Source organism: Pseudomyrmex gracilis, unplaced genomic scaffold, assembly GCF_002006095.1.
Source record: "Pseudomyrmex gracilis isolate BER0280 unplaced genomic scaffold, ASM200609v1 scaffold_469, whole genome shotgun sequence".
NCBI lineage: Eukaryota > Metazoa > Arthropoda > Insecta > Hymenoptera > Formicidae > Pseudomyrmex > Pseudomyrmex gracilis.
In genome coordinates this window covers 7012-32759 of record NW_018021053.1, presented here as the reverse complement: position 1 = coordinate 32759, position 25748 = coordinate 7012, and the positions used below count along the sequence as shown (strand labels likewise).

General features: G+C 35.7%; 5 protein-coding genes across 14 annotated transcripts; 2 read left to right on the top strand and 3 right to left on the bottom strand.

Moving 5' to 3' along the window:
- Positions 1-5436: 5436 nt before the first annotated feature.
- LOC109860790 (protein halfway) lies at positions 5437-8603 on the bottom strand. Of its 2 annotated transcripts, XM_020440103.1 has the most exons (9): positions 7990-8603; positions 7648-7906; positions 7219-7536; positions 6959-7128; positions 6699-6881; positions 6418-6576; positions 6213-6332; positions 6038-6126; positions 5437-5966 (listed from the first exon to the last, which is right to left on the bottom strand). In XM_020440103.1, the coding sequence occupies exons 1-9, from the start codon at positions 8017-8019 to the stop codon at positions 5873-5875; spliced, it is 1422 nt and encodes a 473-aa protein (XP_020295692.1). In that variant the 5' UTR covers positions 8020-8603; the 3' UTR covers positions 5437-5872. The 2 variants fall into 2 exon arrangements, with proteins under 2 accessions (XP_020295692.1, XP_020295691.1); XM_020440102.1 differs by having other exon boundaries at positions 5437-6126.
- Positions 8604-9491: 888 nt separating this feature from the next.
- LOC109860792 (PQ-loop repeat-containing protein 1) lies at positions 9492-10992 on the top strand. Of its 3 annotated transcripts, XM_020440108.1 has the most exons (5): positions 9493-9798; positions 9887-10120; positions 10203-10339; positions 10423-10639; positions 10780-10992. In XM_020440108.1, exons 2-5 carry the CDS (start codon positions 9930-9932, stop codon positions 10970-10972), a joined length of 738 nt encoding a protein of 245 aa, XP_020295697.1. In that variant the 5' UTR covers positions 9493-9798; positions 9887-9929; the 3' UTR covers positions 10973-10992. The 3 variants fall into 3 exon arrangements, with proteins under 3 accessions (XP_020295698.1, XP_020295697.1, XP_020295696.1); XM_020440109.1 differs by having other exon boundaries at positions 9492-10120; positions 10785-10905; XM_020440107.1 differs by having other exon boundaries at positions 9493-10120.
- Positions 10993-11310: 318 nt separating this feature from the next.
- Positions 11311-14812, top strand: LOC109860791. 3 transcript variants are annotated; one of them, XM_020440104.1, is made up of 7 exons: positions 11311-11534; positions 11654-11746; positions 11931-12175; positions 12280-12542; positions 13547-13844; positions 14063-14449; positions 14523-14812. In XM_020440104.1, exons 2-7 carry the CDS (start codon positions 11704-11706, stop codon positions 14712-14714), a joined length of 1428 nt encoding a protein of 475 aa, XP_020295693.1. In that variant the 5' UTR covers positions 11311-11534; positions 11654-11703; the 3' UTR covers positions 14715-14812. The 3 variants fall into 3 exon arrangements, with proteins under 3 accessions (XP_020295693.1, XP_020295695.1, XP_020295694.1); XM_020440106.1 differs by lacking the exon at positions 11654-11746; XM_020440105.1 differs by lacking the exon at positions 11654-11746 and having other exon boundaries at positions 11784-12175.
- A 3244-nt stretch (positions 14813-18056) lies between these two features.
- Positions 18057-18616, bottom strand: LOC109860798 (N-acylneuraminate-9-phosphatase). The gene is made up of 2 exons (XM_020440124.1): positions 18349-18616; positions 18057-18244 (listed from the first exon to the last, which is right to left on the bottom strand). Exons 1-2 carry the CDS (start codon positions 18614-18616, stop codon positions 18057-18059), a joined length of 456 nt encoding a protein of 151 aa, XP_020295713.1.
- A 129-nt stretch (positions 18617-18745) lies between these two features.
- Positions 18746-25247, bottom strand: LOC109860794 (neurochondrin homolog). 5 transcript variants are annotated; one of them, XR_002250876.1, is made up of 4 exons: positions 24627-25247; positions 23506-23776; positions 19227-19295; positions 18746-18832 (listed from the first exon to the last, which is right to left on the bottom strand). XR_002250876.1 is itself a non-coding variant. In XM_020440110.1 (2 exons), the coding sequence occupies exon 2, from the start codon at positions 23312-23314 to the stop codon at positions 21080-21082; it is 2235 nt and encodes a 744-aa protein (XP_020295699.1). In that variant the 5' UTR covers positions 23315-23776; positions 24627-24972; the 3' UTR covers positions 19342-21079. The 5 variants fall into 5 exon arrangements, 2 of the variants coding, with proteins under 2 accessions (XP_020295699.1, XP_020295700.1); XR_002250875.1 differs by lacking the exon at positions 23506-23776 and having other exon boundaries at positions 24627-25241; XR_002250877.1 differs by lacking the exons at positions 23506-23776; positions 24627-25247 and adding an exon at positions 24294-24620.
- Between the last annotated feature and the right edge of the window lie 501 nt (positions 25248-25748).

Genomic DNA, 25748 nt, shown 5'->3' with positions numbered 1-25748 from the left:
GTGGTCAATCGTACCGTGTCGAATCGTACAGTGTGCTATTCTTGCGGTGTCCAATCGTACTGTGGTCAATCGTACCGTGATCAATCGTACGTGTCCAATATTACGTGTGCAATCGTACTGTGTCCAATTGTACCGTGGTCAAACGGAATACGCCCCTGTTCAACAACAGCTGTCTCTTTCAACGTTGAAGACATTTTCTTAACATGGCAAAGGTAGGGAACGCGCAGTCTATACATTCTACGTCTATGTTATTACCACGAAGTAAGAGTAAAGGCTTAGAATGGCGTATGGACTAGCTTGAACCGGTCCTTTGAGCCATATATGCACCAAACCAACCAAACCAAGTAAGAATAAAGAGATCAAACTCCGTGATACAAAAGTGGTCCCGATTTTTACGGTTTATTGGGAGGGAATCCGCTCAAGAAAATAGGTTTTTACGGTTGGACGCCATTTGCAAAACTGTGCATGTACACAACTAACACATGTACACGTTTAGTGTATGTAATCTATCTTGTTACATATAAAATCCAACCGTAAAAACCTATTCCCTTGAGCGGATTCCCTCCCAATGAACCGTAAATATCGGGACCACTTTTTCCATTCGCGCACTATCAAGTTCGATCTCCTTACTCTTACTTCGTGGTTATTACCATAGACTTATATAATATGTAGACGCATGGAATGGTGGGCTGAGAACTGCGGCCTGATTCCTTCGTATCAGTTTGGATTTCGCCGTGGGTTATCGTGTACCGATAACATTTCCGTCTTAGTTTCCCATATTAAATTAGCCAACAACTCCCGTCAAGTCACGGGCGCCGCGTTCCTTGATATCGAAGGAGCGTTTGACAATATCATTCCTTCTACTCTCCTAGAAAGTCTGCGAAAACTCCAATTTACTGACCGAGTGATCTCTTTCATTTCCACAGTAATATCCCACCGGTCGTTGTCGGGCTATGTGGCTGGCCGTCCCTTTCAGTCTCGAAACACTACACGAGGGTTACCACAAGGCTCCGTCCTAAGCCCACTTCTGTTCAATTTATATATGTCTTTTCTCGACTCGTGCCTTCCACTTCCGGTAAAAATTCTAATGTACGCAGATGACATTGTCATTTATTGCTCCCACCCTTCTATCGCATACATAGCACGTCAACTTAATGTGGCCCTAGCAAACCTTCATGCTCATCTCAATGATCTAGGTTTGCGTTTGTCCCCGGAGAAATCTTCAGTTACTTTTTTCTCTCTGAACCATCTCCGCAATATGAGATGGCTCGTTCACCGGAATAACATTAGAATCTCTCTAAATAATGTCAATATTCCCATTACTTGGAAGGTCAGATTTTTGGGAGTCGTCTTAGACTACGCTCTTAACTGGAAGGCTCATATTACGGAAATTAGGAAACGCGTTCTCCTACGTGTCAATATACTGAAGGCTATTTCCGGTATACGATGGGGTGCCCACCCGAGTATTCTGATAACAGCCTATAAAGGTCTGGTGCGGTCAGTCTTAGATTGGGGATGTCAGGTTCTTTCTCCTTTGAAGGAACGCGAAGGACTTGTCCTTGATAGACTTCAGTACTTATACGCCCGGTTATCCTGCGGCCTGATGCGTACAACCCCAACAAACGTTCTCTTAGACGTAATAATCGAACAACCACTTCAGTGCCGACGAGAATATCTAACTCGCAAATACATTCTTAAATCTGCAGCCAGAGCTAACCTCTTCGGTCAATCTTTACGTCGATAAGCCCGCAATGGGTCTTCCTGTGTGAGAGCAACAGGTTTAATCCGTTTGACTTGGCTTGCCAACTTACTCGGGAAATGACAGAGGTGGAACCTTACGTTCTGCCTGGGGCATTGCCTTTCATGTATTCCACTCGCTTCTTTCGCTGCAATGTAAACACTGAAGTTGGGACCGCAGCTAGTACTAAGGACGACCCACAAGAATTTGTCCAAAAAGAGATAGCGACATTTCACATCAATCATGTCCTCTATACAGACGGATCGAAGAGAACAGGACACAATCCTGATGATCCCTCTGACTCCAGTGTAGGCTTCTCCGTTGTTTCGGAATCACTGCATATTTACAAATCTTACCGCATCCACAACTTATCAACTATTTTTGACGCCGAGGCTGAAGGAATCCTCTATGCCGTTAACTGTATACAATCCCAACATCTTCCAGCTTGTGCAATTGCTACCGACTCTCTCAGCGTGTTGAGTTGCCTCGAATCAGACCCGCATGGTCTATACCCAGCAATAATATATAGAATTAAACAGACCGTCCGAACATTATTATTAGAACACAATATACACATAACATTTTTGTGGGTCCCGAGCCACAAAGGCATCCTGGGAAATGAAATTGCGGATGAATATGCTAAGCGAGCTCTGTCTGAACCTGAACCGGGATCTGAACAAAAATGCCCGGTCCGCTCCTTTTTCCCCTTTTTAAAACTACGCTCACTTTTGGCAGCGCGACGTCTCCTCCTGGAGGAGGCTCGCCATAAAGGCAGCCGGTATTTCACCTTCAAAAAAGCGGTCCTAGACCACCCGTGGTGGGTAAAAACCAAACACAAGTTATCACGTGAACTTATCACTTTTATAACGCGCCTCCGAACCTTCCATACCAAAGTTGGCGCACATTTATTTGAGAAAAATATACTAGACTTCCCGCTATGCCAGTGTGGCCTAGCGGAGCAGGATGTCGACCATCTATTTTTCCATTGCCCTTCACAACAAGGGACATCGGACAAGCTTCTAATAGACTTATTCCACTGCGGCTTCAGTCCGCCTATTAGCATTGCGGACGTTGCTTTTTCTGATAACATACGAGCAATGCATGTACTGTTATACTTCGCAAAATCCAGTAATATCATCCTTTAATAAGCCACCAGTTATCCATTCCATATCAATCCTTCATAATCAGAACACCCATGCGTGCAGTATATAATCTACGAAAGCCTTACTTCAATATAATACACAAACATACATCTAAACTCCAATCACAAATCTCTCAAATACGGAGCAATTTAGCCAGCGAGTGGCATATGGACTAACCCTCAGGGTCCAAGAGCCATAAGTGCACCAAGACCAAGACCAGTCTTATATAATAGACCATATATGTAATACTTCTATATGGCTAGTTCATATATGTAATACTCCTATATTGCTAGTACGGTGCCGACCTGAAGCTCACCGTTACGGTGCAGACAATATAGTAGCCTCTCTCTCCAGCTGCTTTGTGCGCATGCGGTGAACATAATGACGCTCGACCATCTATGCCCATATTTGAACTTCGTGCGTCTCCCTTTCTCGGGCCTCGTGCCTCTTATTGGGTGTGTTTAGCCGAAGCTAGCGCTACGTAGCGCTACGTAGCGGCTTCATGTAACAGTTGCAATTGCTGCGTTACTTCTGCTGGACAGTATGGCTACGCGTAGCATGTTCTAAGTAGTGGCCGCCATTTACAATAATACCGTCTCAATTATAATACTTTGACACTTTTTTTGCCATTTTTATAAATAATTAAAAAACACAGTTTAGCAACCGAAGAATACAACGGCGATTTGTATACAAACATATTTGCGCTTACAAAAAGCGCTGCGCGTAGCAATACTGTCCAGCAGAAGTAACGCAGCAATTGAAACTGCTACATGAAGCCGCTACGTAGCGCTACGTAGCGCTAGCTTCGGCTAAACACACCCAATATATACATTAAAATTTACGCTTATAACTTACTTATGTAAGCAAAGATCTTTATTTTTGGCTTGTTTTTTGTTACAGACATAACAATACCTCACCATTTTGCACTGATTTTATCGTGTAGTACGTAATTTTCGTGCTACACAAATAGATTCAAAACAATATCTTAGACTTTCGAGGTTATACTTCACGTTACATGTGCTATAGATTTTCAGTACTGGCAGTGAATATCGAAACGCAGCCAATATACGCATTATGGATACATGTCACGCATGCGCTTTCGAACAAACTGAACAGTGATAAAGAGTAATAAAGAGAGTAGAACATTGTCTGCACCGTAGTGTTGGAACCGCGCTGAGGCTGTGTTCAGTTAAGCAAGATGGAACGAACTAATGGAGGAAATGCAGGAAATACAGGAATTGGAACTAATGAATTCCTGTATTTCCTGCATTTCCTCCATTAGTTCGTTCCATCTTGCTTAACTGAACACAGCCTGAGAGCTCAACTAGCCATATAGGCTGCTTTCCTTTTAGGAGACACAGTCGACACAAGAGTCATTCTGTCTTTGTTTCTCACTGAATACTTAACAAAGACAGAATGACTTTTGTGTCGACTTGTGTCGACTGTGTCTCTTAAAAGGAAAGCAGCCATAGAAGTATTACATATATGGTTGGGACAAGTCCCGCTTATGGAAGACTTGCTCAACTAGCCATATAGGAGTATTACATATATGTAATAGACGGAGCGTTCATATGAGGAAGTTGAAGACAACATTAAAGGACAGGGGTAGTGCTGGAGTGGTTGTCTGTCTCTCGGCCACTCTCTCGGCTTGCCGCGGCCACCAATCAACTCACTTCTAGAAAAGAAGAGAGCTGCGTTCGGGAAGCGCGCTATCAACGCACTTGCATCATTCTATCTTTATTGCTCATTAGATGTAAACAAAGATAGAATGACGCAATAGCGCGGATAGCGTGCGCCCCGAACGCAGCAGAGAACTGCTCCACGACTATTTCTATATCTTTTAACGAAGTCTTCAGCTCTTCTTGTACGAATGCTCCGTCTATTATGGCCCTGTTCGGTTATTACTGGCACTACTGAAAAATCTACAGTATACGTGACATGAATCTATAGATTTTCAGTACTGCCAGTAAAAAACGAACGCAGCCAATATCCATATGCTATTCTTCGCCACTCCAAATTTGAATTATATATATGTCTTATTTAAATTATTTTAAATTTTTTAAATAACTACTTTTCTCTTTTATCCACATTGTTAACGGATTATTTACCAAACATAAAATTTTTTTCTTTTGACTTTCATAACGTATTGTACATACAAAGCATTGTATAACAATAGAAAGAAAACTCACAAATATACTTGCGTAAAGTATAAAGAACCAAACCATTAGCATTTGTCTGACAACGTATAATGACAAAGCCTTATTTTTGAGTAACTCTACTGGCAGTGCATACATTATTATCGGAGAAATAAAATATGATCATGCTGATCTGTATGAAAGCGGTCTTCTTATTTGAACGTATTTTCCGGACATACGGAAAGCGGAAAACACAAATTGGAAATCCAGAGTCGAATAAATAAGCAGAAACGTGAGTAAACAATTAATAGGATAAATTTTGATCAAACGATGTAAAAAGATAAAATATTTTGCTGTAAAGCAAGAGAAATTATGTAATATTAAAAAAGCATTTTATATAAAAGAAGGTAGTGTAAATAATTTATTTATTAAAATACACCTTATGATCATATAATACAATCACATTAACTTATCACACGTTTCTTCTCAATACAAATTATATATGTATATAAATATAAATCTTTGTCATGGACTTGTATACATAGATACTTTGAACTTTTATTTTTGTTTCTGAATGGAAGAAAACTGGAAATATCGTGCGTTATAGTACCTAGTTAATTGACCAAACATCATTATAGATATATAGACACAGTACATACATACAAAACAATATATTCTAACACAAATATCTTAACTTATATTGCATCTTCTTCTTTTCTGCATTTATGGCTCTGTACATACATACGCCAGTCGTTACATTTTCTCAGAACGTAAGGGAAGCGATTTGTATCGCATGTTTATTACATGTCATAAAAAATATTTGAGTTTGCGCGATTTATTATGTATCACACAGGCAGTCACATGGCAATTTTGGCATTAGATTTCCCGGCCATGGAAGATATCCCGTTGTCTTGAACACCCAATAATCGTACGACACTTTGGCTATCATACCTACCAGAAGTGTCACTTCAATTGCAATAATATAATATATGTAATCTGTCCAGTCTCCTGGATATACGCACATCTTTGACGGTTCCAAGTCTATTACTTTTTCCTTCACGTTTCCGCACATTACTTCGTCAGCGTCCAATATTCGCGTTTGTAACCACGCCTGGAGTGAAAAAACCTTCATTTTACATGTACTCGTTGAATTTTTGTATAAGGATTTTCTAAAGTTATTTTTCACATTTCCTGTACCTTTAAATACTTGGCTGTATTGCAGTCACAATGTAACTTGTTACCTCCTAGCTTAACCAGGTTTCTCGAGCTCAAGAAATTTTTATTATGAGCACTTGGACTTAATATATATGTTGGCAGCTAAATATATATTGCTGCATTTAGTATTTGTGTAAATGCTTGATAGTGTCATATCAAAGAATTAAATATGATGGATTTTACTTACTGATGTAATTTTATTGTACCGTAAGCTTAGAAGAGCATAATTGTCCAGAAATTTAGAGCCCTCCAGTTTGTTTATTGAAGAAATATTATTATAGTCCGCATAAAATTCTCGTAAATCTTCATAATACAAATTGGTGCTAAGATCATCTAAAACTGTAATCTAAAAACACAATTCAGAGGATACTTATATTATGCGAGAGAGTTTAGTTGATTATAATATAGAATATTATAATCAATTAGATTATTGATTATAATATAGAATTTTGCTAACGTCTCACATACATTATTGCAGGAAACATTGAGCGATATAGTATTTTGCGGCAATTTCTTAGGTAATTCCGTTAACTGCATCCCGCTGCAATCTACGTTCACAGCGTGAGTCGGTGGTTTACCTTCGATAATATCAAGTCTCTTGATGTCACATTGACATTGCCAACCATCGCCTTTTGGACATTCCGTTTGCAGCTAGAGGTTACATCTAATCCTCATTTATTTTGCATAAAATTGCATACATTAAGTATCAGTATGCATTTAAGACGTACCAAACTGAGATAAATAACTTGTGTGAGAGGTACTTGTTCAGTGGTGTTGAACCAATGCCATGTCGCCACGGCGGAACACACGGTGTCGTTTTCACGATTAAAAGTGATTTGCTTTTCTCCCGGTTTGTTGATATACTGATATATATCTTGACACAAAAGTGTGTTTGTTCCTACAGAAGTAAAAAGACAACAATAATGGTAACGAGTCTAGATTTGATCAAAATAACAATACAGGCTGCATTAAATGCAACTTAGTTTACCTGAAATGTCTAACCAAAATTCTCGATTGTTTATGGTATTTAAAGTTGGAAGATTAGTTAGATTATTATAAGATAGATCCAATGTGGTGAGTTGCGATAATCGTATCAGCGAGTTACTCTCTACTTCGATCAGGGCGTTGTTCGATAGATTCAAGCATTGAGTAGGAGTCATTCTGAGAAATTGTCCCTTTACCCGATTAATCCTGCCGTCGGTTATAGCCAGAGAGGTCAGCATTCTCCACCGAGTTTCGCTTGCATTGAACACATCCAAAGTTGCATTACGTATATGTATATAACTTATATTTGCATGCGGAAATCCTAAAGTGAAACAACAACGATAAAATAAATTTGCAATTTAAATTTATATTGTCTGATTAATGTTTCGAAAGGTTTGCATATTATACAAAAGAAAAAATTTATAATACTTACCTATGCAAGAAAGATCACTTTCTAGAGCTGACATATTTGTATTACAACAAAATGCAGCATACCCCTGGTTAAACTTGATTCGCTCACAAGCACCGCATTCACTAGACTTTGGATCTAACTGAGGACAGTCTGTTGGCGGTCTATAAAAACAGCGTTCTGAAAGAGAATTTGAAATCTCGCTAGTATTCCACTGGTCTTCATCTGTACGTGCATTAGCTATTCCAGTATATAGCCATAATGTTATGACTGTCCGCAGCATCTGTGATATCCAAATACAAGAAAATCTATAATATTCCTACTTTTAAAACATTTCTGTTTACTTAAAAGCACAACATAGTTTACCTTTGCTTGTTTAATCCGCATTACAAACATTGTTGGATTGTTATAATTTGTAGTTTTATGTATGATTAGTGCGACACACGACTTTTTTCTATTCTCAGGCTAATTCAATGAGCATAGTTAATTACTCACGGGCCTTACTTTGTTGCGGCGGGTGGCAAAACAATTTAATTCGTTTAACCGCGACCGACACTCAGGGTCGTTCGGGTCAACCTGTTGATGAATCGAAATTGGTCGGGAGAGGATGTTCAAGCACATTTGTTAGCTCAATTTGCGCGAGCGAGAACGCGCTAATTAAGCGCGATAAACTAAACCGATGTGTATATATTCGTTATCTGTTAGTCGAGCGCAGCTATAAAGATCAATCATTATACATGGTTTGGTTTGGTGCATATATGGCTCAAAGGACCGTTTCAAGCTAGTCCATACGCCATTCTAAGTCTTTAGGAATCGTGACACAGGTTCTAAACCGTGGTTTGGGTACAAGCCACGGAGTTGTACGTTCGTTAAAAATACTGATAAACTGAAGAAATCGGTGTAAAAACACCGAAGATTGTCCAAAAATATCTAAGCGTAACTACGCACATCTAACCGGTACGGCTGATGCAACACCACTAATCAATCATTATACATGCGAGGACTGTACATACATCATACGCGCTGTTTACAGCGGCAATACAAGTCGTACTCGATTATTCTTAAACCTCTTGCACAATGGAAGGAATAGCGATAGCGATAGAAATAACACCAGTTTTAAAGAGTTTATATTTATAAATAACGGTAAGAACAGCAAAATCTAACATACAAAAATATGTAGATCAGAAAACGAAATAAGCAATAGCGATAAAATTTCCGATGAGTTGGAATTCTGTGTTTCTTATCGCGTATTACTTATCGCTATAACTATTCCCTCGCATTGTGCAAGGGGCTTTACTGCTGCGCGTTGTATACTTTACTTCGCGTATGTTTTATATATTATAATTATAGTCGATATTTTGTTTGATAAAAATATTGTTCAAAAATTCAACGTAACAATTCTAATGATATTTGAGAACGCGACAGAGCTGGTTCTGAAGATAAGTTCAAATGATAATCGAATGCTGATGTTATCAACCATTCATAAATGTGCAACTTGATACGATAAATCTTCTTTGAATTTTTACTTTATAATTATTTTAATGTTTTTAAATAAATGTACAGCACGCGTATAATATTTTCTGTATGATTATATATATATGTACGTATATTGTAACACAGTGTCCATTAGTGTGAGAAAGAGCATATCAGTGTGTCTCACTCACACCAGTGAACACTGTGTTGCACAGTGTTGGCTGTGTACGTAGCTGAAAAGCGCCCAATTATAATCTTATTCCTAAAGGGCCTTCTACAATAAGATATTAGTAATAAATCAGAAGCAAGAAATTGACCAATCATAGTCAAATTACAGAAGAACAATCGATTAGTCAATTTCTTGCTTCTGACTTCTGATTTATTACTAATATCTTATTGTAGAAGGCCCTTAACTCTCTTGCTCCGCGATAAGAGACCTCTATCAGCTGCGACTCGGTAGAATTTTTTGCGCCGTAGAATATTTCACGTCTTGAGAGACGAAGTCAGAATAAAAAAATAATTGGATGAAAAAATATGCAAATGCAGCAAAAAACAGAATTTCTGATAAAATTCTTCTTCCGATGCTGTAGTATTTGTTATACGACATATATACTTTCTCAATGTAAAATCAGACATAGAGATACGCGCGACATGTATATATCGTTGACGGTGTGACGAATTATCGATCGATAACCTAAAAATGTACGCGTGATTAATTTTATAGTCGCAATATTCACACGCTCATGCAAATTTCACACATATGATAGAATATCCTTTTGTAAATATTAAGTTAAAGGTACCGCTAATATGCTAAGAGTTAAAGACTCGTTACAATGAATGATTCGTACGAGCTCAACCTAAAGAATGTAGCCGGCTGGCTTGCGTCAGGCGCGATGATTTTCGGCGCGATTATACCGTACGTGCCGCAATATAAAGAGATCAAGAGAAAAGAAGATGCGGAAGGATTTTCTCTCTATGTCTGTCTTACTCTTTTGATCGCTAATACTCTCCGTATATTATTTTGGTTCGTATCTAAAAGGCACACCTGTCAAATGTATGTTTTGACTTAGAATTTAGAATGTATCTTCAAGGACTTAATTTTACAGGTTTGGCAAACGCTATGAGCTTCCACTTTTGTTGCAAAGTATACTTATGATTGTGACAATGTTTGTTATGATTAAGCTTTGTATCAATATACAAAACAGAACTCAGATAATCAAAGGAAAAGAGCGTGTACTTACAGGTGAGTTTAATTACAATTCTTTTAAGTAAAAAAATAAATGTAAAAGAGATTAAATATAGTTTTTTAATTTTAATTTTTCTTAGATTTTGATGCTAGATTTTTCTGGAAATGGACTGACTTCAAGTCTTATTTGAGTTTCATGGTTATATTTGCTGTCATAGGAGGTTTATTAACATATTTACTTGTGGATATACCAATATTTATTGAAATTGTTGGATTTCTAGCAGTGTTAGTAGAAGCTATGCTGGGGGTTCCACAATTTTTGCGTAATATGTCTAACAAATCAACTATAGGAATGAGGTATAACATGATTTAGATGAAACATTTAAAAACTTTAATGCTATTAATATGTTATTATAATAATGTTGATATGTAAAACATATATGCATATATTTTTATATCTCAGAAATCAAGTACTATTCTGTTTGCCTTATTTTCAGTATAGCTATGGTAGCTATGTGGACCATAGGAGATATTTTTAAGACATGCTATTTTGTGTTAAGAGATACCCCAGTGCAATTTCAAGTGTGTGGCGCTCTTCAGGTCACGATTGACATTGCTATTCTAGCACAAGTGTATCTATACAAGACTAGTAATACTATTCATACAAGAGCTCCTACAAGATCGGACTAAAAATTCAGTGAATTCTATTCTTTCTGCCTAGATGTAAAAAATATAAACATAGAAACTTTTAACTCCTTATTATTAATATGTAATATAAAATGTACAAATTATGTATTTTTGTACAGTCTGAACAAGTTGTTGAGCAACATATTTATATATTTACGGTAATTTAAGATTTTTATATAACAAGTTTAACTAAAATTGTAATTAAAATTTTTGATATCACTTTCAGCATTTAAAGATATTTAATATTAATGAAAAAAACATGAGGGATAGTATTTTCTTTTGTATAACATTTACATCTTGTATTTTTAATATCAAAGATAATATACGTTTATAACACATTAAATCTCTGTAAATACATTTTATATTATTATTTCTTTCTATTACATTTTATTAGTAAATTCATCATTCATATTTACTTGACACTGCTGTATATAAGCTTAAAAAAACTATATCACAGAGATAAAAAAAACTAATCAGATAAAAGAAAGTGGCGGGAAAATTTGCACGTGACATGGTTGCTTAGCAACCTGAGAGAGTAAACAAAAATCTGAAAAGTGACACATAGGTATGTATGGCATAATTTTATTTAAAAAAGAATCATGATAAATTTTTGACGTTTCAAAGAAGTATTATCCAAAATTTTTAAGATATAAAATTGCTTATTCTTCAATTATTTTTCGCTAGACGCAATTACTAAAAATTCAAGAATACATCGCTCGAATTTTTTATCAGAAATGACAAGATGCATAAGAAATAAGGTTAATTTAAAAAGCAGCGGTGAGTTTAGTTTTTACTTTTATTGTGTATATTACAGTTTTATTACTCAATTCTGAAAATGAAGATGTCGGCGTTTGTCTCTTATTGGCTCTCTTTGTTTTCGTATATCTGTGTATTTCGTATGTCTTTCGAGTGTGAAATGATGTGTCTTACAATAGAAGTATTAAAATTGCGCTTATCGTAGTCTACAATCAAACGGGACAGAATTATTACGAGCAATTAGCGGCGTATAATTCGATGAGTCTGCATCTGCAGCGGATTTTATCAGCCAAAAGCGTAGTTGATACAAAAAATAAAAGATACATATTAGCAAAACGAAATCATCTATGCAAAGTGCACAAACCTGAAGATAAAAGATTTTATTCACGTTTGGAAGAAACTGACGATGTCATTAACATTTTGGCTTACGATACTCATCATCATCCAATGGTATTGTATATCAGCAATATGTTTTATAATTTATAATATAAACTAACAAATCAATGCAGAATAATTTCGGATATTTTTGTTAATAGTATTAATTGTTGATATAGGTCGTATTGAGAATGAATTTAAATCCAAAGCATATTAATTGTTGCAAATTGTTAAATCATCAGAAAATGAATGTTTGTTGCAATGGAACATGTTGTGAAAAAAATGGGCAAATAGATTGTGTACAACAGTCAGTCTCAAAAAATCGAACACTGACACATTTGCCAAAGCATAATAAATTTATGTCAGAGTTTATTTGTAGAAAAGAATCAAAATCCACACAAAAGACTTATAGAATTGATCCATTAACATACTCGCAACAGAGGTAAATTTGTCTTAAAATCTTATATATTAGTTATTTATCACAAATATTTTTAAAATTATCAATAAACATTAAATTAATATATATTTTTTAATATTGTCATATGCTTGTCAAAATTGCATAATTTATTATTATATTTAATGTGAATTAGTTTTTGTTTTTTTGGTAATTATGCAATTATAGAAACTACTTTCCAATCTCAACAATTTTGACATATGATCAAAGTTATCATTTTAAGTAATTTATATTGTGAAGGTTTTAGCTGGTGGTCGTTCATTAAAAAATTAATATCGAAAAAATTTGAAAAATGTGATGTAATTATTTATCATTATTTGCTTATTTGGCAAGAAAAAAGTTATACGACGTAAAAATTAAGAAAACTGTAAACCTATGAAGAATTTTGCTTCGTGTGGAAAGTGTGTACATGGAAGCAGAGTCCCTTTATGTAGAGACTCTACTATCAGGAAACTAGACACATAGGTTTGGATTGAATCTCGCTTTGCGTGAAAAGTTGAAAACTTGTAAAAACTCTTGCTACAACAAGCGACGGCTAAAACCGAAGGTTCCACATAAGTTTATAAACTTTCCACATAAAACAAGGGGGAAATTCCACATGGATTTATAGTTTATCAAATTTTCAACTCTTATTGGTTTCTAACAATCAATTATTATTAACAATCTATGTGATTATATTTTTTATTCATAACTTCTTAATGAACTACGAGCAACGGCTAAAATCACTTCAACTACTCAGGAGAGTGTCTTGACAACATATGAAATACATACACATATGTATGTACAAGCGTTTAGTTTATATACAATGACACTTAAATACATTTATAAGATGTTTTTTGTTAATAACATTTTAATCAACAGTAACCGCCGGCTAAAATCTTCATAATATTATTCAGGGAGATTCTTGATAACATATGTCAAAATTGTCGAGATCAAGAAGTGATTTCTATAATTGCACAATTACTTGGTTTTTTTTCTTATTAAAAACATAGATATGAAAAAAACCTTTGTGCACCTTGTGCGATCACTACAGAGAGCTTGTCACAAGAAACAACTGACCGTTGTTCAGTGTCTTCCATTTCAAAAAGTGACGATTATTTCGACGACAAATCCGCCAAAAAATGCGCGTCGAAACAATTTCTACGTCAAAGAGAGAAAGAAGAAAAACAATATATCAAATTCGTCTATGACATTACTAAAGAGATAATGCAGAAAGGTCTTTATACCGATAAAGAGTTACGGGATGTGTTTAAAAAACATATCAATCAAAATAAAGGAGTATTAAATATGGTATGTGAATGATATATATATATATTGCATAATGTAAAAAACATTATCAGAATTTATATTTTGATATTTTTTATAACATAAAAATTATTGATGTTTCTCTTGCGCCAGATACACATTTTATTATAATATTTTTACATGTATATTTTGACATATATATTCACGAAAAGTTTTACATAAATAGTTTTTTATTTTATAAACTTCCGCATTTTTTTATTCAGAATAAAATGCTGTGTGAAATCTATCAGCTAAAAATTTCCTTGAACATATTAGAGGATTCAGACACGGATGAAGAATTAGAGGATCTAGTTTATGCGCAAAAGTTACTGACAGTATCTGAAATCAGACCGCCCACACCGCCAAAGGTTCTTGATGAAAATAAAGTAGTAGAGAAACTAAAATCTTATCAGAAAATGATAAATAGTGAGAGTAAACCGTCAAATTTTACTGGAAAGTCTGTAACGCTAGTCGATGCGAATCCCGATCTGCTTATTACCGAGAGAGATGTTCTGATGTCATTGGTGGAAGTAGGCATAAATCCTAAACAGGCTCAGCATATTTGTAAAACTTTACTTCACAAAAGCAGAGATACAGCTCTTATCGAAACTGTAAGATATTCCAACACATGAAAATTTCTCGAGCGCGTTGTGTCGAATATAATATTTAAATTTATTTCTTTAGGTGCAAGTAGGCGCAGAAGTTTCATACTTACTGAATAATTCAAAACTGCAAGAAATGGAAAATCTTCGTGTTACTGATGATTCACTGATAAGACAGAAAGCCGACTCTTCATCATTAAATCTTGCATCCGCGCAAGATATGACAGTGGAAACGAAAGGACAGATAGAATCTCAAAGTGTACCCAACGAATGATGAAGTGGAATCGGAAACTAAACTGTTAAATATATTGAATCATTACGTACAAAACTTGACAAATATATACAAGGTATCAGATTTTAATTAACAAAAATCCATTTGCATCGGGCTGTCTTACGCGCGTAGATCTCGGTAATTATTGTGAATATCACAAAATGATGTAGGACTTTTTGACTCATTGTCAGTTTTACTCCTACCTGCTTACGAGAGAGTGTACGGCAATTATCGGACGCCTTGTATATATATGTCAAGTTTTATGATCCAATTTTACAATGACTCAATATTTCTATTCCTGTTGTTAAAACATAGTTGCTTTAATTTTTAACATGCTCGCTTTGGCACAATCTTGGTACATGTTTATACATGCATATATTTTTAAGCACCTTAACAATAAATGTGTTAATAATGAATATTTACAATTTTTAGTTTGAAGCAATAAATATTACATACTTTTAGTTTACATAATCAAAAGAATATATTTTATTATTTTGATATTAATAATTACTTGTTAATGTAATTATTACTTGATAATATATATATAATATATATATATATATATATAAACTATTACTTGATAATATATATAATCGCTTAATATAATTATATAGTATGTATAAGAAAAATAAACAAAGTGCGTTTTGAGTATTTGTTATACAACTTTTTATTCTTATATGGTTTTGTTTTGTGACACTAAATTGTTTATAAAAGCACGACGTCTTTTGTTATTGATTTTGTATTCTTATTCACAAAATTTTCAAAGTAAGCTCCAAAAGAACAGAGATTATATACATATGTATGTGTGGGGGAGGGTTGGTGGGTTAGGCGTGCGCGCATACACACGTATATTTAATGAAAAAATAGACATTATTTGTTTACAAATAGAACGTTCTGTGTACATATCTATGTACAAATATACATTTATGTTTGTACAATAGGAAGTTTGTATGATATATAATATATGTACATATGTTTGATATGATCGTGTGTATGTGTATGTGTGTATTTGGCTGTATTATAAAACATCAGTTTGATGGTTCCAGCGGGAACATGGGGGTCCGCAGGATTTTTTTTAGGAGGAGCGGAACAATTTTTCCCAAAAATTATAAATTTTACAGAAAGGTTTCACTGTACAGAGAGTTTTCACGAATAGATGTATAATTTAATTGTTAACCAGAGATTTCAAACTTGTTTCAAGATAAAAAATACAATTTGTGAAAAAACTCGCCTCTTCAGGGGAGGCAAATGCCGGGTTCGCCCCTCCTGCGGACGCTCATGATCGGGAGATAGTGAGGATAATAGTATGCTTTCTCGGGTGTCAAATTCGGCCGAACGCTTCCCTGATGTTTTGTTTGTTTATAAACGGACAAACATCGTCAACGTTAAATATCAACTGCAAAGACGGAGCATAATTTATGCATAGATCTCCATTCATTTACTACTTGATGCCGTTTTTTTTATTAACGTAATATTATACATTTTGGATTTTGTGCTCTCACATCAATAATAAAATACTATTTACTTGTGAACACGTATATGTATATATTCATATTTCCGCACAAACATCCTGCGATCGGCTCGTAAGACCCTATATATATCTTTCGTTGAAATTTTCATAGAGCCTTAAAATTTACTTGTCAATAATAAAATAGGTTAGCAAATGTGCCGAAACAAATACGTCACCGACTCCTTTTTTCGTCGAGTAGGTTTGAAAATCGGATTGCGTTATTCTAACTTTGTTTTATATTTAATGAGTGATAGAGTGATGCGATAGCGCGCTCCCCATACACGCCTACAGAGTCCAAATCATCGCTTCTCACGCGTTTATTGGGTCACATATATTAATTAATCACTCAATAACTATTGCAAATTTCGCAAAATGGTACATGACTTTTTGGTTTAGATTAATCCAATCTACCTTTATAATTCGGCTGTGTCAAAATTTTTCAGACACCCTGTTTATAAACTCTACAAAAAACTATTATCACTAATAGTTTTCATTTTAAACACTTAATGTTTCTTTTCTTTATTCTAGACGTTTAAGTTATACAGCGATACAAATTAAGTGTATGATTTTCGCATTTTGTTTATTTATTTACATCTACTGGTTCTGCATAGGCATATAGATGCATTCTGTTTTGTATAAGTTCCATATATCTTTTATTGATATTTGAGGTACTTTAGTTATTTAAACATTGACAAGATAACTAAAGAAAAATGTATATTTGGTACTTAGTATGATAAAATCAATAAATATTCAACTACAGCAGCAGTGGCTTTCTTTTGTTTTTTCTAGATTATCAAAATACATCGCTTTTGTTTTTTTAATTGCATTGTCATGTTTAGCTGCGTTGTAAAGAACTCATACGTACTATATGTTTTTACTATAATTATAGTAAAACATATAGTAAATACATATTGTTTTTACTATAATTAAGTTATATAACTTGTAATACAACAATCTGCAAAAATAGTTTTTTAAAACTTTACAAGATATGTATATATATATGTATACATATATACACACATGCGCACATGTGCCGCATACGCACGCACGCACGCACGCACGCACGCACGCGCACACAAACACACACGAACGAACGAACAAACGCATGCACGCACGCACACACACAGATTATCTGAAAAATTTTGGCTGAGCTAAAGTGTGAAGATAAATTGGATTAACCGACAAGTCATGTAGCATTTTGCAAAATTCGCAATATTGATTGATTAATTAATACATAGGACCTAATGAGCACATGGGGAGCAATAGTCCGGACTTTGTAGATGTGTATGATTTTCAATTGTAAAGAAAAATAGTTTATTTCATGCAATCTCCAGGCGGAGCAAACAAGTAAGTGGCGTGTGACACAACTTTTTGCGATCAGCTGAATTATCACAACTGAAAATCATATACGTTTATAAAGTATCCGGACCATCGCTTCTCACGCTCTTATTGGGTCACATATTAATTAATCACTCAATACTTATTGCGAAGTTTGCAAAATAATACATGTTGTTTAGATTTTTGTTCAAAATTTTTCAGACATCCTGTATACATGCATATACATATATAATTAGAAAACTAAAAACATTAATAGTTTAAACAAATATATGCTGACTTGTGTGTTTGATATATTTAAATGTTTGAACTCAGAATGAAATTGTAAAATATTATCGTATATATAAAGATGTATGCGATATGTCAAAAGGAAATTCATATTACACATTTTTAAAGAATAAAAAATACTAATAAAATTTTGCTACAGTTTACTTAGCAACCTAGTAAGTTGCTAAGTATCAAGTTGCATTAGAAAAAATTGATATAACACATATTCCTCGTTAACTGCCATCGGATCCATTTGAAGAACAGTCTTCGAGTTCGGGTGCGTTAGGACTTCTATTCAGTATATTCATAAGTTCCGTTACGTGTTTTATTATGAAATCTGGTTTAGGACCATCTCTTAAAAGACGAAATTTATCCGCGGTTGGTATCCACACAGTTCCACAAAGACCTGCCTCAATTCCTCCTGTATTGAATAATTTTTCATATTTTGTTATAAAATCAATCATTGTTAAGAACAATCTTCCGCACAATTTATAAGTAAAATTGTTAAAATGTAAATTTTGTTACCTAGAATATCGGTCTCCAATTTGTCGCCAACCATAATGCATTTTTCTGGTCTTACATTGAGAAAGTGGCAAGCTTTTCGAAATATTTCTGCCTTCGGTTTCTCCCACGGTAGATCACCAGAGACAAGGATAACGTTAAAATACTGTTGTAAGGACAGCTTGTGTATTTTCTCCCACTGAGCATTCGACGGGCCGTTGGTGATCAACCCTAACAGATATCTTTTTCCTAATTGACGCAGCATGGAGATCGTATTTGGCGTCAGCGCCATGTAATGATATCTTAAATAGAGCCATCGTTCGTAAATCTTTTTCGCAAGATACGAATACTTGTCGCCCAACGCCTTGCTCCAGAGTATAGTACGCCAAGTGTCCAACGTGAGTGTCGCGTTATCTGGACACTTCCTGAACTGTTTCAGATATGTGGCGGTTATCTTAGTTGCAGTTTCTTCTGAGATGCCATATTCCCGTGTCAATTCTTCAGCCAACTGCAGGTAAATAATATACGCAATGAGAGTTCGCGACTTTCTTTCATTGAAAAATAAACGTTTTGTTATGAAGTGATGAGTGAAAAAATGAAAATGAAGAAAGAAATGATAAAAGTGATTTCCACACTCAATAAAAAAATGTGCACAAACACAGACGAGACAGCGTCTTGATCGTATTGCGAGACAAAACGTCTCTCGTTAAAGAAAAAGAAATTAGAAAAATATGTTAATGAAGCGCTTTGTCTAATAAACAATATACAAAGTGAAATAAAAACAAATAAGTATTGAATGTGGAGTTTTCATTGATAAAAAAAAATATCTCTGGATACACAACAAGATACAAGGAATATCAGTTAAGGATTTTTAGGGCACTTAATTCAGTATTAATGATTACCTAGAAAATGCATTGATTCAAATACTCGAGCCGATTAGTGGACACTCGAAGTGGCATCCGCGGACGTTGCTGTAATCACAACAAAATCAGTTGTGCCAACAACAACACATACTTCCAAACTTTATTAATTATGATTGAAAGATTTCTGGATAATAAACTTATTACTTATTTTCTTTAAAAAAAGCCAAACAATCTAATGTTTGCAATAATTATTCCACGAATTAAAAAAGAAATGACAATCTCTATCCAGTAATCTTCTTTTAATGTCTTCGTTAAAAATAATTTCATTAAAAACGTTGGACATAAAACGATAGCATGAATGTGATGGTGATGAAAACAAATTAAATAAACTCTTTACAAAAGTTTTGTATTTAATAGAAAAATGTTTTCTCACATTACATAATTTTCAAAACTAATTAAAAAATGCTCGCATTTAATGATCATTGTAACAATTTTTATTGTCACAATATGTAGCAAAGTAAAAATGTACAGTAGACTCCCATATCCGAATATTCTGTTATCCGAACAACGTTTCGTAGCGATGTTTATATTCAATATACATATATACATATATATACTTTCGTGTGTTCTACCAATTGGATCGTAATCACAATCATTTAATCTGAAGCCGACAGAGTACGCACAATGGCAAGCAAACGAAAACGTGTAGTTTTAACGATTGAAGCTAAGTCATAGATGCAAGATCGTGCAGGACGGCATCGAGAGTATCGAAGCAGGGTATCTCGACCTCTACCTCCTCGAAGCTCTCATACGCATACAAGCGAGAACAGCACACGGACGCTGTTTTCGCTTGTATGTGTACGAGAGCATCAAGGAGGTAGGAGTATTGATACTACGTTTTGATACTCTTGATGCTGTCCTGCACACGATCTTGCATCTATGAGCCAAGTACAAAATAATTCAAGATCTCGAAAATAATGAAAGTGCAACAAAATTGGGAAGAATACATGGTGTCGGGAAATCTACAATTACAGATATTAAAAAAACAAAAACATTATATTGAAAATTATATGCAGCATGTAGATTCCTCGGATGCTAGTAGGAAAAGCTTGACGAAAATCCTAAAAATAAAAGTGTAGACGACGCTTCCAATAGTGTCGTCAACATAAAGACAAAGACATACCAATATCTGGACCCATGGTACGCGAGAAAGCTTTAGAAGCGGAAGAAGTCTACGCATTAGCAAATGATATGGAATCCTTAAATATTGCACCACATTGTAAATTTTGATGTAACCTATCATTTTTTGTTGATTTCTGTTTGAATAAATGAAGTTTAACGCAAAAGAAAATGATTGTTCTATTATCAGAAAAATCCAATATCTCCGACCACTTTTGTCTCCCTATTAGTTCGGATACGAGAGTCTCCACTGTACTTATTTACATTTAATAAACACAGTGTATTTATAAAATGTATTTACAAAGCTTTATTTTAAAAACATTTAATATTCATCTTTATGATTTACATAGTATTTCCGCAAGTAACACTTTTTAGCTTTTTGCCTGCCAGAAAGCTATTTCCAGAAGTGATGCTGTCTAAATTTACACTGGAGCACGCGCGCATACAAGCATTTCAAATATCAAACGTAGAGAACACGTAATGATCAATTCAATTCGCAAAATACTACAGCTAAAAGCTAGTTTGCTAGAGCTAAAAACTATCATTTTACAAAAAAGTGATTTAATTAAAATCACTGATCTCAAGTATAATTAATTTTTTCTATACAAATTTCTATAAGAAATTTTACATAATTTATTTCTTTTACATTGTTCGCGCGCGTAATAAGAAAAGTTGAGGAAAAGATACGCAGTAATACTCCCGAATGTTCAATTTTAATCTCCAAAAAGACTCTTTCCAAGTTCCATCATACGATGATTCCGACAAACAGTTAACGCGCCGCATTTTTTCAGCACCGTTGCAACACTGTCGTCGGCTTTCACCAAGTGGCACAGCAAATCTTCAAAGGCAGACTTGACGTTTGGTTCCAGACCGCCGATCTTTACTCGCTTCAGCGTCTCAATAATCTCCTCTGCCCAGCCGGATTCTATTGTAAATTGCGACAGCCAAGGTATCACTTGCAGTATACCGGTCATTGTCTGCATACCCAAAAACCAGAGTTCCATTAACTCCATCCAGTGTTCTTTATAAGACATGGAAACTACAAGCTCGGTCGGATCGTTACTCTCGTCGATAATGTACGCGTCCCACAAAAATCTTATAGTAGCCTGAATGTAACAACATATTGAGAAATCGTTCTTTTTTATGCGTTTCGCTTGCTGCTTCATCAGTAGTAATCCCAGGACCGCTAAATGACCGTGCAAAACCAGATTCTCCGGAATCTGCTTCAGTTCCGGTAAGTTGTTATAAATGAACTTGAGCAGTGAGACAAACGTTGGCGATTCTTCTACTAGCTTCGCCTCTAACACGGTGATGTTCATGAAAACGTTACAGATGGATACCATAGCAGTTCTGGAATCTTTCATCTCTTCCAGAAGACGCGTATCTAGTTCTTCCGTGTGATTGCCGTCTTGCAGGACTTTCAGTCGTTCCGATCTCGGTACCGGTGGTCTCTTGTAGTGCACGATGGTCCAATGGTAAGACAGACATTCAAATAAGACTTCGTCCTGTTTATGTTGAAGTAAGATTTTTCTACCAGCTTCTTCCACAGCCAAATAACACAAAGCGGGCAACAGTAACCTCAGTATATCGACTTCACTTAACGGATCGTGAACAACTGGGTCTCCGGATGACGTCCCTTCATCTCCTTTAGCTTTAAACTTAGCTTTTTCAGCCAACTTCCTGTTTCGATGGGCATAAAACGTATCGTTAGCCACTGTCAGCACATACGGCAAAACGGTATAAACTTGAGCTTGCATAGTGTTCGTTTCTTGAGCCAGCCAGACACACAGCACTCTTACAACGGCGCATATAAAGATTTTTTCTTCTCTATTCGTTAACGCTTTCATTTTCGACACAGAACTCAACAAACCGATAACAGCCGCGAAGGCGCCTTTCAAAGCCGTATAGAGAGACTGCTTTTCCTTTTGTTCCAAGTCAAGTTGATCTGTAATGATATAACCAATTGAAACCTCAAGAATGATAAAACAAGCCGTGACTAAGTCGGCGTTTACAAGCACAGTCTTGAGCTGCTTGTCCTCCAACTGCATTCTCACTTCAATTGACGCTAACTGAATGAGCAACAGGAAGAATATCTTTGGTGATTCCTTATCAGACATGGCCCATTCTGCTCCCAGCAAATCCATCATTACAGACACGAGTTTCAAGGCTGGATCACGCTGCTTCTTGCTTATTTTTGATTTCAGAATATCATTCAAACCTTTATGAATACTCAGTGGCCAAGATTCTTCCTTTGCGTTCACGGCAATTACTTCTTTCCTGCAAGAGTGCAAAAGAGCTTGTAAAATAGCACAGAGCTCGAATTTTCTTTCTGTGTGATCCGTTTCAAAATCCAAGGCTATCTTATTAATTATTGCATGAAAAGGAGCAGTGTCTGTTGGATCCCAAGCTTCTGGTCCGAATCTACTAACCAATGTGACCAGGATGTTCAGAGCTTCATCTGTTTGAAAGCTCTTCTCTGCGTATATGTCACACATTTTTGGAATCGCTTTTTGTTCGAGCAATGCTTTCTGTCCAGGAGAATGCTGCGCGATACATTGCAAACAAGTATACGCCTCACTAACAATAATCAGCATGTCGTCTGGTGCATCTTCATCAGCCTGTGACACTATTTCCAGAAGAGCTGGAATGTGACCTATCATATCTGAATGACAGGCAAGCTCGGGTTCTTTGCAGAATGCGGAGAGGATGGATAACGCCACTGATTTATATACTTGTGGAGGACAATCTACAGGCACACTTTTTGTAGATAGCAACTTCCTGAGAAATTTAGCTCCTATTGCTTCAAAAAGCATGGTCTTTCCAGCTGGAGTACAGTCTTTGCTATCCACAAGTTTGGTAACCATAAACAATGCAGCAAATTTTTCTGAGTCTGTATCTACTGCTTTTAATATGGCCACACATTTTGCAATATCCTCTGGTACACTCATGATGCTCAATTATTCCAGTGAAACAGAAATGAGAAAAGAATGAAAAGACAAGCTATCTCTTTTGAAACTATACACTGACAATGTAATCTCTTAGTGTTTTATATTAGTATTCTAATTTAACGTGTCATTAATATATAAACGTTATCAAATTGTATGCTTTAACGGGTGTCACCAGCTATGCCACTGCTTACCATTAGCATAGTTGGCAGTCAACTGACAAGCCTCCCAGAGAACAGTTCTCTCGCTGTCTAGCCTTGCTCTTTGATACACTCCCAAATGGTCAAAAATAACCAGCGAATGTGTGTACATACGACGCGACTACAAGCTGTGGAACATGAGTAATTCGCTCCGTTGTTAAGTTTAGTAAACTCTTGCAAGCGTCGTATCGGGAATTCCGACTTCTTAATGATTCAAGGGCTCCAAAAATTCGCCCATGTACCAGTCTGCATTGGAAATTCTGTTCTGAAAGGACTAACCTATCTTACATCTTTGTCAATAAAGGCATATTTACAATATTTTGTCTTTGTCTATACTCTTTGTGTGTTAATAATATAACATATATGTGTACATATATTATATACATATATATATATATATATATCGGGCACTTATAATATATACTTATCTAATATGGTTTAAGGCAAATGTTAGATATTTAAATGAAGAATACTTTCTTGTAATTTTAAGCATCGCATTTCGTTTCCTGTTTCTTTCAAGGTGTAACTCGGTGCAATTAACTCTCATGTTAGGTTTGCACCGTAAAAAACCGTAAACTACGTAATAACCTGCACTTTTCGCACTTGTGTGGTAATTAGCGAATTGTTCTACATTTGGAAGAGAAATGCAAAAAAGCTCAATCAAAACAAAAACTTCTTAAGAAATAATTTTCAAGAGTAACATGATGAAACTTCCACGAAAATCCAGACAGGATGCAAGATGCGGTGCCAAAAATAACTACGGCGTCGTAGAGAAAACGCACTATATCGGGAAGTCGGCTCGTATTACATGAGAGAAGGAGGATTGGAGGAACGACACTGGACGACACACAACAGCTAATTTTATTCTTGCAATGCGAGATACGAGATGAACGTCGCGAAGAGAAAAAGAAAGAGAGAGAGAGAGAGAGAGAGAGAGAAATATACAGACAGAGAAAAAAGAAACAGTGCTTGCTATCATGAAAAGTGATGCGCGCGTATTATATTCGTGTGATATCTCGCAATAATTCTTTAAAAAAAACCAAGAGTGCAAACACAGGTCAAATCAGAAGATGGAAAAGATCAAACTCCATGAGTTAAAAGTGTAATTCTCGTACCTTGCGGCAGGTTTGACCGTCTGCCTTTCTTGTCTCCACGAGAGTATTGTCAAGATCGAAGAAGACAGCGCTCAAAGATTTACCGGACTGTACAAATTGTGGATTATGCTGTTTACAAAACACAGTTTCCATCGCCGTTTCTTGCAACAATCGTGCTAATTCAGCATACTCAATCGGAGACTCGATAATTGTCTCTGATTCATCTACACATATGTATTTATATATACACACATACATACAGAGACCTCTTTGGTACATATATACACATGTGTGTGTGTGCGCGTGTGCGTGTGTGTATTAGAGCAAGCACACAGCAACTGATGAAACACAAAAGTCGAACGGTATCGAATCGAGCCGAAATCTGGCGAAGTGTGTTTGCCGCATAGATCCATACCTAGGAATATATAGGGCTTTTCAGCAACAAAACATAGTTATATCCTTAAACCATGTATACTTATAGACACGGCTTCAGATAACTGCCTTGAAGCAAAGATAATGGCTGTGTTCCAAATTTACTGCCAGTGCAGGTATGTTATGAAAGCAAGCTACCAACATCGTTCCAATTTTGCTAAGCATGCTATTAGCACAAATCCAGCAATTTGGTTGTCAGATGTCGCGATTTTGTCGCCAACCGCCACATCAAATCCATATCCATCTGTGTCCTCAGTAGGATATGGTTTTGGTGACCATGTTGCGTTTTTTGTGTCTGTGTGTTAACAGCTTTGGCAGCACACAAAGCATGTTTCCGTATTGTAGCGTTTCTGCTCACAGTTTCTGTTGCCAGGTCTGCGCAGTCAGAAATTGTTTGCTGGGAATATAGGTTGGTTAGTTTTGGTGCGCTTGTGGCTCTTGAACCGAGAAAAACGGTTAGTTCATACGCCAGTCTATGTCTGAATGTAGATATAAAGAATGTTAGCAAAAACATATGCTAAAAAACATATGCTATGCTAAAAGTGTCCAAAAATATTCACAATAGAATTACGCACATCCAGCCAACACGGCTGATGCAACGCTCATGGGGAATATAGGTTTCAAATTGGAACAATGACTACGTTTACACGTACACACGGCGTCAAAAATTCGCGGAGTAGGCGCGGGGATCGGAGGGCAAGCGGGGGGGTT